This window comes from Babylonia areolata, chromosome 7 (genome assembly GCF_041734735.1).
Source record: "Babylonia areolata isolate BAREFJ2019XMU chromosome 7, ASM4173473v1, whole genome shotgun sequence".
Taxonomy (NCBI): domain Eukaryota; kingdom Metazoa; phylum Mollusca; class Gastropoda; order Neogastropoda; family Buccinidae; genus Babylonia; species Babylonia areolata.
This window is the reverse complement of record NC_134882.1, coordinates 2,721,979-2,737,027: the sequence shown is the minus strand read 5'-3', so window position 1 is coordinate 2,737,027 and position 15,049 is coordinate 2,721,979. Positions and strand designations below refer to the sequence as shown.

At 44.8% G+C, this 15,049-nt stretch overlaps 1 protein-coding gene across 4 annotated transcripts in view; it reads right to left on the bottom strand.

The window, feature by feature from the left end:
* LOC143283647 (UDP-glucose 6-dehydrogenase-like) overlaps positions 1-15,049 on the bottom strand; it is an 89,795-nt gene that overhangs the window by 16,420 nt on the left and 58,326 nt on the right. For all 4 annotated transcript variants that reach the window (XM_076589849.1, XM_076589850.1, XM_076589848.1 and 1 more), the window contains exons 2-6: positions 8,005-8,173; positions 6,924-7,061; positions 3,138-3,302; positions 2,136-2,333; positions 416-563 (exon numbers count right to left, since the gene is read on the bottom strand). In XM_076589849.1, coding sequence (XP_076445964.1) covers positions 416-563; positions 2,136-2,333; positions 3,138-3,302; positions 6,924-7,061; positions 8,005-8,163 — 808 coding nt within the window. In that variant the 5' untranslated portion in view covers positions 8,164-8,173. The remainder of the gene's footprint in view (positions 1-415; positions 564-2,135; positions 2,334-3,137; positions 3,303-6,923; positions 7,062-8,004; positions 8,174-15,049) is intronic.

Here is a 15,049-nt window from a genome sequence, read left to right as displayed (position 1 = left end):
CACATACAGATATGTAGCATTTTTACCCTTTTGTTTATGTAGGCAGCCATACTCTGTTTTCAAGGGTGTGCATGCTGCGTATGTTCTCGTTCTGTAACCCGCCAAATTCTGACGTGCATATTTGATCTGTGTGCGTATACACACGTAGGGGGTTCAGGCACTAGCAGGTCTGCACATATGCTGACCTGGGAGATCAGAAAAATCTCCATCCTTTACACACCAGGCGCCGAACCTGGTACACTCAGATTGAAATGAAAGTCCAATGCTTTAACCACTCAGCTATTGCGCCTGAGAGAGATAGAGAGAGAGAGAAATAGAGAGAGAGAGACAGACAGACAGACAGAAAGACAGAGGTACAGGAACAGAGACAGACAGACACAGACACAGTGAGACAGAGACATCTGGTTCCCCTTACCAACGCTGGCCTGCAGGAACTTAGAGCCCACCCTGGTGTCGGTGCCGATGGCGTGAGCGACCTCTGACACATCGGCCCCCGTGGCCTCGCACACCGCCGACATGGCATTGATGCTGGAGATCCGCTGGGCCAGAAAGGCATTGGCTGCCTGCACAGGGGAGGAGGGGGGTGGGAGGGGGAGGGGCAGAAGGATTAGTTGTGGAATGGAGTCAGTAAACTGGTTGTGGATGTGTGTGTGTGTGTGTGTGTGTGTGTGAATGTGTGTGTGTGTGTGTGTGTGTCTGTGTGTGTGTGTTTGTGTGTCTGTGAGTGTGTGTGTGTCTGTGAGTCTGTGTGTGTCTGTGTATCTGTATGTGTGTGTCTGTGTGTGTGGTTGTATGTGTGTGTGTCTGTGCATCTGTGTGTGTGTGTGTATGAAAGAGAAAGAGAGAGAGAGAGAGACCAAAGGACAGAAAAAAAAAGAGAATGGATGTGTATTTTGAAGATCTGCCCACTTCTGTAGTATGCTCTGTAGTATTATCACTGAAGATCTGCCCACTTCTGTAGTATGCTCTGTAGTATGCTCTGAAGTATTATCACTGAAGATCTGCCCACTTCTGTAGTATGCTCTGAAGTATTATCACTGAAGATCTGCCCACTTCTGTAGTATGCTCTGAAGTATTATCACTGAAGATCTGCCCACTTCTGTAGTATGCTCTGTAGTATTATCACTGAAGATCTGCCCACTTCTGTAGTATGCTCTGAAGTATTATCACTGAAGATCTGCCCACTTCTGTAGTATGCTCTGTAGTATTATCACTGAAGATCTGCCCACTTCTGTAGTATGCTCTGAAGTATTATCACTGAAGATCTGCCCACTTCTGTAGTATGCTCTGAGGTATTATCACTGAAGATCTGCCCACTTCTGTAGTATGCTCTGAGGTATTATCACTGAAGATCTGCCCACTTCTGTAGTATGCTCTGAGGTATTATCACTGAAGATCTGCCCACTTCTGAAGTATGCTCTGTAGTATTATCACTGAAGATCTGCCCACTTCTGTAGTATGCTCTGAGGTATTATCACTGAAGATCTGCCCACTTCTGAAGTATGCTCTGTAGTATTATCGCTGAAGATCTGCCCACTTCTGTAGTATGCTCTGAGGTATTATCGCTGAAGATCTGTGTGCATGTGCATGTGTGTGTGTATGTTGTCTGCTCCTGCAGGTCTTTGATTTTTGTCTTTTGTAGTTTTTCGTTTCCGTATGTGTGTGTGTTTGCATGTGGATGGCGCTGCGAGCAACACACAACGTAAGGGTGGAAATGTTCACACACCCCTACAGAAATCAACATCGCTCATCTCTTCCATTCACTCAGAATGTGCTCAACAGCTTGGAGAGCTCGGAGGACCAGGTGTTCATGGTGATGGTCTGTACAGTACAGGACAGTACGACACAACACAACACAACACTGCACTATACACAACACAATATAATACACTCAGTATGTGCCCACCAGCTTGGAGAGCTCAGAGGACCAGGTGTTCATGGTGATGGTCTGTACAGGACAGTATGACACAACACAACACTACACTATACACAACACAATATAATACACTCAGTATGTGCCCACTAGCTTGGAGAGCTCGGAGGACCAGGTGTTCATGGTGATGGTCTGTACAGTACAGGACAGTACGACACAACACAATACACAACACAATATAATACACTCAGTATGTGCCCACCAGCTTGGAGAGCTCGGAGGACCAGGTGTTCATGGTGATGATCTTGTCACGGGGCACCCAGTGCTGGTACACCCAGCCCAGTGCACTCACTGCCTCCTGACCCTTCGCAGTCGAATCTCCACCAATCAGCACGCGGTCAGGGTTCAAGAGGTCAGACACCGCCGTGCCCTCGGCCAGAAACTCTGGGTTGGAGAGTACCTGTGGGAAAGAAAAGTTCTTTTAAAAAAAAAGAAAAAAAAAAAAAAGAAAAAGAAACAAACAACAACAACAACAACAAAACAGAATAATAAATAATTAAATACATGGGTCAAATTAATGATAGTGACAATCACAAATCACAAAACACTGAAAAGCTCAAACACTGCAGTACCCTCTGCAAACAAAAAAACAACAAAAACAACAAAAAAAGCTGATACAAATAAATGAATTAGCTCAAATAAATTTATTGGCAAGTCATGGGTTGTTTTGTTGTTGTTTTTTGTATGTCCCTCCCCCCTCCCCCCCTTTAAGAAGTGACATGAAATCAGCCTTGTAATGGCCCTTTGTGGTCCACTGGGCTATAAACAGCATCATTTGATTGGATTGTTGCCCCCCTCTACAGCACCACCCCATCCCCCTCTGCCCTTGATGTTGACTCATATGTTTGTATGTGTATTCCTTTGCCTGTTTATTTATCTGTTTATTCATTTTCTTTATTGTTTAGAATCCCTCTTCCCTCAACAAAAAAGCCAAAAGGTATATATACCACTTTCTAATGATTCTATACTGCAATGGAAATAAACAAAATGAAAAATGGAATACACAATAAACAATGACAATGAACACACACACATACACACACTCACTTTTTTTGGTATGGTATTCTGTACTTAATTCACAGGTGTTATTTTATGAGGGTAGACAGAAAACAAGCCATCATGTACTTATTCCTTTTCCTTCAATTTGAAAAAAAAAAAAAAAGAAAAAATAAGGAGAAAGTTTTTATTTTGATTTCTATTTCACCTGGTACTGTATGCCCGGCTTGACGTTGGCCTTCAGGATGCTGGTGATGCTTTCAGCAGCCTTCACCGGCACCGTGCTTTTCTCAACCACAATCTTGGAACTCTTTGCCACATCCGCGATGCGCCGTGCGCAGGATTCCACAAACTTCAGGTCTGCTGCCCGGCCCTGGGAAAAGAAAGATATGTATTTAAAAAAAAAAAAAAAAAAAAAAAAAAAAACTTCGTCAAGAAACGTTTGCATATTTCTTTCCCGAGAATAAAGAAGGCAGAATGGTTGAGACACTGGTCTTATATCCAATACAGTGTTCATGGGGGTGAGTTCAATTCCTCTTCTCACCCTCTCTCCCAAACTGACACTTTGTCAAGAGATGCTTACATATTTCTTTCCCAAGGAGGAAGGTGGCAGAACAGTTGAGACGCTTATCTACCAACACAGTGTCCCTGGGGGTCTGGGTTGGCAGAATGGTTGAGACGCTTATCTACCAACACAGTGTCCCTGGGGGTCTGGGTTGGCAGAACAGTTGAGACGCTTATCTACCAACACAGTGTCCCTGGGGGTCTGGGTTGGCAGAATGGTTGAGACGCTTATCTACCAACACAGTGTCCCTGGGGGTCTGGGTTGGCAGAATGGTTGAGACGCTTATCTACCAACACAGTGTCCCTGGGGGTCTGGGTTGGCAGAATGGTTGAGACGCTTATCTACCAACACAGTGTCCCTGGGGGTCTGGGTTGGCAGAATGGTTGAGACGCTTATCTACCAACACAGTGTCCCTGGGGGTCTGGGTTGGCAGAACAGTTGAGACGCTTATCTACCAACACAGTGTCCGTGGGGGTCTAGGTTGGCAGAACGGTCGAGACGCTTCACTCCACCCTGTTTCAGTACGGTGCTGTGTCTCATTGTCGTCACTCCACCCTGTTTCAGTACGGTGCTGTGTCTCATCGTCTTCACTCCACCCTGTTTCAGTGTGGTGCTGTGTCTCATCGTCTTCACTCCACCCTGTTTCAGTGTGGTGCTGTGTCTCATCGTCTTCACTCCCCCCTGTTTCAGTACGCTGCTGTGTCTCATCGTCATCACTCCACCCTGTTTCAGTACGGTGCTGTGTCTCATCGTCATCACTCCACCCTGTTTCAGTACGGTGCTGTGTCTCATCGTCGTCACTCCACCCTGTTTCAGTACGGTGCTGTGTCTCATCGTCTTCACTCCACCCTGTTTCAGTGTGGTGCTGTGTCTCATCATCGTCACTCCACCCTGTTTCAGTGTGGTGCTGTGTCTCATCGTCTTCACTCCACCCTGTTTCAGTGTGGTGCTGTGTCTCATCGTCTTCACTCCACCCTGTTTCAGTACGGTGCTGTGTCTCATTGTCTTCACTCCCCCCTGTTTCAGTACGCTGCTGTGTCTCATCGTCGTCACTCCACCCTGTTTCCTGTGTCTCATCGTCTTCACTCCACCCTGTTTCAGTACAGTGCTGTGTCTCATCGTCGTCACTCCACCCTGTTTCAGTACGGTGCTGTGTCTCATCGTCTTCACTCCACCCTGTTTCAGTACAGTGCTGTGTCTCATCGTCGTCACTCCACCCTGTTTCAGTACGGTGCTGTGTCTCATCGTCGTCACTCCACCCTGTTTCAGTACGGTGCTGTGTCTCATCGTCGTCACTCCACCCTGTTTCAGTACGCTGCTGTGTCTCATCGTCTTCACTCCCCCCTGTTTCAGTACGCTGCTGTGTCTCATCATCGTCACTCCACCCTGTTTCAGTACGCTGCTGTGTCTCATCGTCGTCACTCCACCCTGTTTCAGTACGCTGCTGTGTCTCATCGTCGTCACTCCACCCTGTTTCAGTACGCTGCTGTGTCTCATCGTCGTCACTCCACCCTGTTTCAGTACGCTGCTGTGTCTCATCGTCGTCACTCCACCCTGTTTCAGTACGCTGCTGTGTCTCATCGTCGTCACTCCACCCTGTTTCAGTACGCTGCTGTGTCTCATCGTCTTCACTCCACCCTGTTTCAGTATGCTGCTGTGTCTCATCGTCGTCACTCCACCCTGTTTCAGTACGCTGCTGTGTCTCATCGTCGTCACTCCACCCTGTTTCAGTACGCTGCTGTGTCTCATCGTCTTCACTCCACCCTGTTTCAGTACGCTGCTGTGTCTCATCGTCGTCACTCCACCCTGTTTCAGTACGGTGCTGTGTCTCATCGTCTTCACTCCACCCTGTTTCAGTACGCTGCTGTGTCTCATCGTCGTCACTCCACCCTGTTTCAGTGTGGTGCTGTGTCTCATCATCGTCACTCCACCATGTTTCAGTACGCTGCTGTGTCTCATCGTCGTCACTCCACCATGTTTCAGTACGGTGCTGTGTCTCATCGTCTTCACTCCCCCCTGTTTCAGTACGCTGCTGTGTCTCATCGTCTTCACTCCACCATGTTTCAGTACGGTGCTGTGTCTCATCGTCGTCACTTCACCCTGTTTCAGTGTGGTGCTGTGTCTCATCATCTTCACTCCACCCTGTTTCAGTACGGTGCTGTCTCTCATCGCCTTCACTCCACCCTGTTTCAGTGTGGTGCTGTGTCTCATCGTCGTCACTCCACTGTTTCAGTGTGGTGCTGTGTCTCATCATCTTCACTCCACCCTGTTTCAGTACGGTGCTGTGTCTCATCGTCTTCACTCCACCCTGTTTCAGTACGGTGCTGTGTCTCATCGTCGTCACTCCACCCTGTTTCAGTACAGTGCTGTGTCTCATCGTCATCACTCCACCCTGTTTCAGTGTGGTGCTGTGTCTCATCGTCTTCACTCCACCCTGTTTCAGTACGGTGCTGTGTCTCATCGTCTTCACTCCACCCTGTTTCAGTTCGGTGCTGTGTCTCATCGTCTTCACTCCACCCTGTTTCAGTACGGTGCTGTGTCTCATCGTCGTCACTCCACCCTGTTTCAGTGTGGTGCTGTGTCTCATCGTCTTCACTCCACCCTGGTGTCAATGGGTGACTCACTTCCAGTGGGGGTGATGTTAAAAAAACCCGGCATATACGAGGACTGAGCCTTGCCTTCCTATGCCAAGCCCTAGATACAGTGGACACGCCCCTATGGCCTTAACAGTTACAGGACCTGGAACCTCTATCACTATGGGACCTGAAACCTATGTTACTATGGGGACTTGGAACATGTATCACCATGGGACCTGAAACCTTTATCACTATAAGACCTGGAACATGTATCACCATAGGACCTGAAACCTATATCACTATAAGACCTGGAACATGTATCACCATGGGACCTGAAACCTATATCACTATAAGACCTGGAACATGTATCACAATGGGACCTGAAACCTATATCACTATAAGACCTGGAACATGTATCACCATGGGACCTGAAACCTATATCACTATAAGACCTGGAACATGTATCACCATGGGACCTGAAACCTATATCACTATAAGACCTGGAACATGTATCACAATGGGACCTGAAACCTATATCACTATAAGACCTGGAACATGTATCACAATGGGACCTGAAACCTATATCACTATAAGACCTGGAACATGTATCACAATGGGACCTGAAACCTATATCACTATAAGACCTGGAACATGTATCACAATGGGACCTGAAACCTATGTTACTATGGGGACCTGAAACATATATCACTATAAGACCTGGAAGATGTATCACCATGGGACCTGAAACCTGTATCACTATGGGACCTGAAACCCTTACCACTATGGGACCTGAAACCTGTATGACTATCATGCTCATCGTCACAGCGGTCGTGGCTGCGATCAGCATCATCACCTTGCCCAGGCCGTAGGTCTTGGTGGGCGTGTTGACGGAGATGAAGATGAGCTCCGCCTCCTGAATGGCAGTGTCGATGTCGGTGGAGAAGAAGAGGTTACGGCCCCTGCATGACTTCACCACCTGGTCCAGGCTGGGCTGTAACACAACACGACGTCACCATGACAACACTGAGGTCAAACTAATAACACTCAAGTCAAAATGAAGAGTAGAGGAACAACAACCGGTCACTTTACACTGCAACACAAGGAGCACGTGCGTGAGAGAGAGGCGGGCTAGAGAAGAAAAGTGTGTACAGTGGATGTGGGTAGGGGAACGGAATATAGCGTGGGACTGTACACTCATAACGATACAAAAGGGAGAATGGAGGGCATTGTGCAGACAGCTGTTGCACTCCTGATCACCTCAAGGAGAACAGAAAAAGAGAGAAGGAGGGGCAGAGACAGCAGTTGTGCGTAGGTGTGTGTTTGTTTGTGTGCGCAGGTGTGTGTGTGTGTGTGTGTGTGTGTTTGTGTGTGTAGGTGTGTGTGTGTGTATGTGTGTAGTTGTGCGTAGGTGTGTATGTGTGTGTGTGTGTGTGTAGGTGTATAGGTGTGCAGGTGTGTGTAGGTGTGTTTGTGTGCGTTCATTCCAGGCCAGGCATTCGGATGAGACGATAAACCAAGGTCCTGTGTGCAGCATGCATTTAGCGCATGTAAAAGAACCCACAGCAATAAAAGGGTTGTCCCTGGCAAAATTCTGTAGAAAAATCCACTACGGTTGGAAAACAAATTAATTGCAGGCAGGAAACAATACAAAAATATGGGTGGCACTATCAGTGTAGCGACGCACTCTCCCTGCCCCCCCCCCCCCCCCCCCCCCCCCCACACACACACACCCCAATGAACCCCCCGAAAAATTACTCTTCACAGAGTTGAGGGAGGAAAATTGTCTCCTTTGTTTAAAAAAAAAAAAAATCCACTTCATATATATAAATGAAAGGATAATCAAAAATATATTTGTATAAGAATATATCTTTTTTCTTTTTTTTTTAAAGAAAAGAAAAACAAAATGCTGCCACCAGAAAGTAACAACACCACACCTCAAAGATGGGCAGCTCATCTGAGTTCCACTCAGCGATCCTCTGATGGTTGACATCCACCACCGTCACCTGCAGCTCCGGACACTTGTAGGCGATGACTGAGCAGGTGGGGCCCCCCACGTACCCCGCCCCAATGCAGCAGATCTTTTTCACAGACATGTCCCAGAATCTGTATAACCAAAACAAAAGCATACATGATTTGGGGGTCCCAAAATCAGTGTGACCAAAATTCAAACAAAACCCAACACGATCTGCCTCGCAGACATGCCCAAGAATCTGTAACCTACACAATTAACAAGATCCTCTTCCCCCGGAATCTGTGTAATTAAAAATGAAAACAAGATCTTCTTCACAGTCATGGCTCCAGAATCTGTGTAACCAGAACAAACAAAAACAACAACAAAATCTTCTTCACAGTCATGCCCCAGAATCTGTGTAACCAGAACAAAAAACAAGATCTTCATCACAGGGATGTCCCAGAATCTGTGTAACCCAAACAATGAACAAGATCTTCACAGTCATGGCCCCAGAATCTGTATAATCAAAAATAAAAACAAGATCTTTTTTACAGACAATTCCAAGAACATGTGTAAACAGAACAAAAGAATCGATCTTCCTCACAGACATGCCCCCAAATCTGTGTAACCTGAATAAACAAACAAAAAAAACAACAACAAAATTTCTTCTCAGTCATGCCCAAGAATCTGTGTAACCTTAACATAAATTAAAAACAAAAAAACAAGATCTTCTTCACTGACATGCCCCAGGGTAAGTGTAACCTGAAAAAAACCAAAAACAAACAAAAAAGATCTTCACAGACATGCCCCAGAATCTGTGTAACCTGAATAAAAGCAAAAAGAAAATTTCTTCACAGACATGGCCCAGAATCTGTTTTTACTAAAACAAAAGTAACAAGAAAGGCAAGGCCTTCAAGACTCACATGTGATACACACTTAAAGAAAAAATAATAAATAAAAATTTATAAAGATTAAAAAATAGCTTCTTGAAATGTGTTCTCTATTCGTTACTATATCATACACAGCTTCATGTTAAAAAAAAAGGGGGAAAAAAGGCATCAAAGCAGATTCAAACCATGGAGGTTAACGCTGATGTTTTAAAAATATCATTTGAGCATGTTCGTTTAGCCAAATAAATTGACAGCAGTAATCAAAGTGATAACGCCATTTTGGTATATCTTGAGCATTCAAAATTTTCTTTCAAGTTCAAGGTAAAGGAGACGTTCCCATTGCCTCAAAAACACTGCAACATATGTCCGTTTTATAGATGTGCAGAGATCCACAAGCTTGTCTTTCCACTCACTGAGAAACTATGACACCGTCGATTCAATTTCTTTTTTTTCTGCTTATTCTAGTTAATTCAGTATCCACTTTAAAACAATCATATGCAGTAAACACGTCAATGATAATTCAAGAAATTCTTTTAGTTTCAGTTTCAGTTTCAGTAGCTCAAGGAGGCGTCACTGCGTTTGGACAGATCCATATACGCTACACCACATCTGCCAAGCAGATGCCTGACCAGCAGCGTAACCCAACGCTTTTAATTCAGTGGTAAAGGAGACGTTGACACTGCGTCAGGCTTTGCAACATGTTTTGTCAAGATCTGCACAAACCAGTGCCATGTAGATGAGGCTGACCTTAACAGTGAAACGGTCAATTCAAATTTTCATTTCTGTTCTTTCTAGTCAATTGAGAGTAAACTTTAGAATATTCATATGCAGTAAACACATCAATGATTTAGTTAGTGTCACTGTATGTGTTCTGTCCAGAATTTGTATTTCTTTGTTTTTAATTATGGACAAGAAAAATCGAGATCATGGCGTTTTCTCACAAAGGCAGCTGCAAATAGGTAAGAGTATTTTCGGAATCCAGAATAAACATCAACAAAATAAACTGTTAATGATTCAGAAATACAGCTAAATTCGGGAGACAAACAACCTATTATTGATATGACTGTGAAGATTTTTTTCCTATTGTGTTTAAGCCAAATTTGGTATTGGAAGACAAAGTATTTGCAGAGAAAATGATAATGTTAAAGTTTACCACGGACACACAGACACACACACACAAAGACAACCGAACACTGGGTTATTATACCACCGACTCACTGTTTACAAAAGTGAGTCAATAATGATTTGGGGGCTGTTTCTGTTTGGTTTTTTTAGTGGTGGGTGCTGGGGAGAGGGGGGAGAAGGGGATTGTGGGAATACAGATGTTTGGTTGCTTGGAATGCTTGACTCGACGGGCGCAATAGCCGAGTGGTTAAAGCGTTGGACTGTCAATCTGAGGGTCCCGGGTTTGAATCATGGTGACGGCGCCTGGTGGGTAAAGGGTGGAGATTTTTACGATCTCCCAGGTCAACATATGTGCAGACCTGCTAGTGCCTGAACCCCCTTCGTGTGTATATGCAAGCAGAAGATCCTGTAATCCATGTCAGCGTTCGGTGGGTTATGGAAACAAGAACATACCCAGCATGCACACCCCCGAAAACGGAGTATGGCTGCCTACATGGCAGGGGTAAAAACGGTCATACACGTAAAAGCCCACTCGTGTGCATACAAGTGAACGCAGAAGAAGAAGAAGAAGAAGAATGCTTGACTCTAAATAAGTACATATCTCTCTCGCTCTCTCTCTCTCTCGCTATCTCTCTCTCTCTCTCTCTCATGCACTGACAGCATACACCACTCCTCCTATTTTTCTTCTCTCTTTAAAAAAGCAGTCCTTTCAAAGGCAAAGTGACATACACATAAGAGCACACCAAAAACTGTTCTTTCCCTAAAAAATGGGTTGCTGTATACATGATCAGTGATCCATGTCGGGACCAATGTTTGTGTGTGTGTGAGTGTCTATCATCTCAGCATTTACAGGTCAGTGAATAACCAGGACTGCGGCTTTGGCTGGCTGCTTGGTTTTTGCATGTAGCTCACTGTCTGGCTCTTTTCTCACACCCTTACTTTGGCCTTCAAAACTTGCTCTGGTGAATCAATCACATTATAACAACATTCTCCTCCTCTTCTTCTGGATTTTTTGCGTATGTGTGTGTGGGTTGTTTTTTTTTTTTGTTTTGTGTGTGTGTGTGTGTGTGTGTGTTGGTGTGTGTGAGAGAGAGAGCGAGAGAGCGAGAGAGACTGAGACAGAGACAGAGAAAGAGTGAGAGAGAGATAGTGAGAGAGTGAGAGTGTATATGAGACAGCGTGTGTTTGTGTTTCTCTGTGTGTGTGTGTGTGTGTGTTAGTGTGTGTGTTAGTGTGTAAGTGTTATTGTTAGTGTGTGTGTGTGTGTGTGTGTGTGTGTGTGTGTGTGTCTTTTGGTGACAGATTGATTTTCTTTCACACTGCCTTTAGTAATAATATGGTGAGTCGAGACATCTAAATTTTCAAATCTTCACGTGAACATCTACACACACACACAAACACACACGCGTGCACACACGCAGACACAAGCGCGTGCACACACACACACACACACATACAACAACAACAACAACAAATCAACAATAAATATGCACCACAACACACACAAACACACACACACACACACACTCACTCACCACAACAATTTAACAACACACCCACACCCACATAAACACACACACTCACACGTGTGCATGCACATCACAACACACACACACACACACAAACTGACAGTATCAGTGACACAAGACAGGATGAGGATGAAACAAACCAAAATGACAGGTGGCGGTCATATTTCATATTGATTTTTTTTTTTTTTTCATGTCATCAGAGCATTCCATCCTCAGGGAAATATAACTCTGTGTTGTTAGGGTGGAATCAAAAGTTGTTCATAATATGTGACTGCTTTCAAGTTCCGTAAATAAACATTGTTAATGAACATTCACTGTGTCATTTGTTTTGTTGGTGTTGGTGTTTTGCTCCATCATGTTGTCTACATTGCCTACCTTCCCCATTTCATCAGGGTGTTTTTCTCCATCATGTTGTCTACATCCCCTACCTTCCCCATTTCATCAGGGTGTTTTTCTCCATCATGTTGTCTACATTGCCTACCTTCCCCATTTCATCAGGGTGTTTTTCTCCATCATGTTGTCTACATTCCCTACCTTCCCCATTTCATCAGGGTGTTTTTCTCCATCATGTTGTCTACATTCCCTACTTTCCCCATTTCATCAGGGTGTTTTTCTCCATCATGTTGTCTACATTGCCTACCTTCCCCATTTCATCAGGGTGTTTTTCTCCATCATGTTGTCTACATTCCCTACCTTCCCCATTTCATCAGGGTGTTTTTCTCCATCATGTTGTCTACATCCCCTACCTCCCCATTTCATCAGGGTGTTTTTCTCCATCATGTTGTCTACATCCCCTACTTTCCCCATCATTCCCTACCTTCCCCATTTCATCAGGGTGTTTTTCTCCATCATGTTGTCTACATTGCCTACCTTCCCCATTTCATCAGGGTGTTTTTCTCCATCATGTTGTCTACATCCCCTACTTTCCCCATTTCATCAGGGTGTTTTTCTCCATCATGTTGTCTACATTGCCTACATTCCCCATTTCATCAGGGTGTTTTTCTCCATCATGTTGTCTACATGCCCTACCTTCCCCATTTCATCAGGGTGTTTTTCTCCATCATGTTGTCTACATCCCCTACCTTCCCCATTTCATCAGGGTGTTTTTCTCCATCATGTTGTCTACATGCCCTACCTTCCCCATTTCATCAGGGTGTTTTTCTCCATCATGTTGTCTACATCCCCTACCTTCCCCATTTCATCAGGGTGTTTTTCTCCATCATGTTGTCTACATCCCCTACTTTCCCCATTTCATCAGGGTGTTTTTCTCCATCACGTTGTCTACATCCCCTACCTTCCCCATTTCATCAGGGTGTTTTTCTCCATCATGTTGTCTACATCCCCTACCTTCCCCATTTCATCAGGGTGTTTTTCTCCATCATGTTGTCTACATTCCTTACCTTCCCCATTTCATCAGGGTGTTTTTCTCCATCATGTTGTCTACATCCCCTACCTTCCCCATTTCATCAGGGTGTTTTTCTCCATCATGTTGTCTACATTGCCTACCTTCCCCATTTCATCAGGGTGTTTTTCTCCATCATGTTGTCTACATTGCCTACCTTCCCCATTTCATCAGGGTGTTTTTCTCCATCATGTTGTCTACATCCCCTACCTTACCCATTTCATCAGGGTGTTTTTCTCCATCATGTTGTCTGCATCCCCTACCTTCCCCATTTCATCAGGGTGTTTTTCTCCATCATGTTGTCTACATTCCCTACCTTCCCCATTTCATCAGGGTGTTTTTCTCCATCATGTTGTCTACATCCCCTACCTTCCCCATTTCATCAGGGTGTTTTTCTCCATCATGTTGTCTACATTGCCTACCTTACCCATTTCATCAGGGTGTTTTTCTCCATCATGTTGTCTACATCCCCTACCTTACCCATTTCATCAGGGTGTTTTTCTCCATCATGTTGTCTACATCCCCTACCTTCCCCATTTCATCAGGGTGTTTTTCTCCATCATGTTGTCTACATTGCCTACCTTCCCCATTTCATCAGGGTGTTTTTCTCCATCATGTTGTCTACATCCCCTACCTTCCCCATTTCATCAGGGTGTTTTTCTCCATCATGTTGTCTGCATCCCCTACCTTCCCCATTTCATCAGGGTGTTTTTCTCCATCATGTTGTCTACATCCCCTACCTTCCCCATTTCATCAGGGTGTTTTTCTCCATCATGTTGTCTACATTCCCTACCTTCCCCATTTCATCAGGGTGTTTTTCTCCATCATGTTGTCTACATCCCCTACCTTCCCCATTTCATCAGGGTGTTTTTCTCCATCATGTTGTCTGCATCCCCTACCTTCCCCATTTCATCAGGGTGTTTTTCTCCATCATGTTGTCTACATTGCCTACCTTCCCCATTTCATCAGGGTGTTTTTCTCCATCATGTTGTCTACATTGCCTACCTTCCCCATTTCATCAGGGTGTTTTTCTCCATCATGTTGTCTGCATTGCCTACCTTCCCCATTTCATCAGGGTGTTTTTCTCCATCATGTTGTCTACATCCCTACCTTCCCCATTTCATCAGGGTGTTTTTCTCCATCATGTTGTCTACATTCCCTACCTTCCCCATTTCATCAGGGTGTTTTTCTCCATCATGTTGTCTACATCCCCTACCTTCCCCATTTCATCAGGGTGTTTTTCTCCATCATGTTGTCTACATTGCCTACCTTCCCCATTTCATCAGGGTGTTTTTCTCCATCATGTTGTCTACATTCCCTACCTTCCCCATTTCATCAGGGTGTTTTTCTCCATCATGTTGTCTACATCCCTACCTTCCCCATTTCATCAGGGTGTTTTTCTCCATCATGTTGTCTACATCCCCTACCTTCCCCATTTCATCAGGGTGTTTTTCTCCATCATGTTGTCTACATTCCCTACCTTCCCCATTTCATCAGGGTGTTTTTCTCCATCATGTTGTCTACATCCCCTACCTTCCCCATTTCATCAGGGTGTTTTTCTCCATCATGTTGTCTACATCCCCTACCTTCCCCATTTCATCAGGGTGTTTTTCTCCATCATGTTGTCTACATTGCCTACCTTCCCCATTTCATCAGGGTGTTTTTCTCCATCATGTTGTCTACATCCCCTACCTTCCCCATTTCATCAGGGTGTTTTTCTCCATCATGTTGTCTACATTCCTTACCTTCCCCATTTCATCAGGGTGTTTTTCTCCATCATGTTGTCTACATCCCCTACCTTCCCCATTTCATCAGGGTGTTTTTCTCCATCATGTTGTCTACATTGCCTACCTTCCCCATTTCATCAGGGTGTTTTTCTCCATCATGTTGTCTACATTGCCTACCTTCCCCATTTCATCAGGGTGTTTTTCTCCATCATGTTGTCTACATTCCCTACCTTCCCCATTTCATCAGGGTGTTTTTCTCCATCATGTTGTCTACATCCCCTACCTTCCCCATTTCATCAGGGTGTTTTTCTCCATCATGTTGTCTACATCCCTACCTTCCCCATTTCATCAGGGT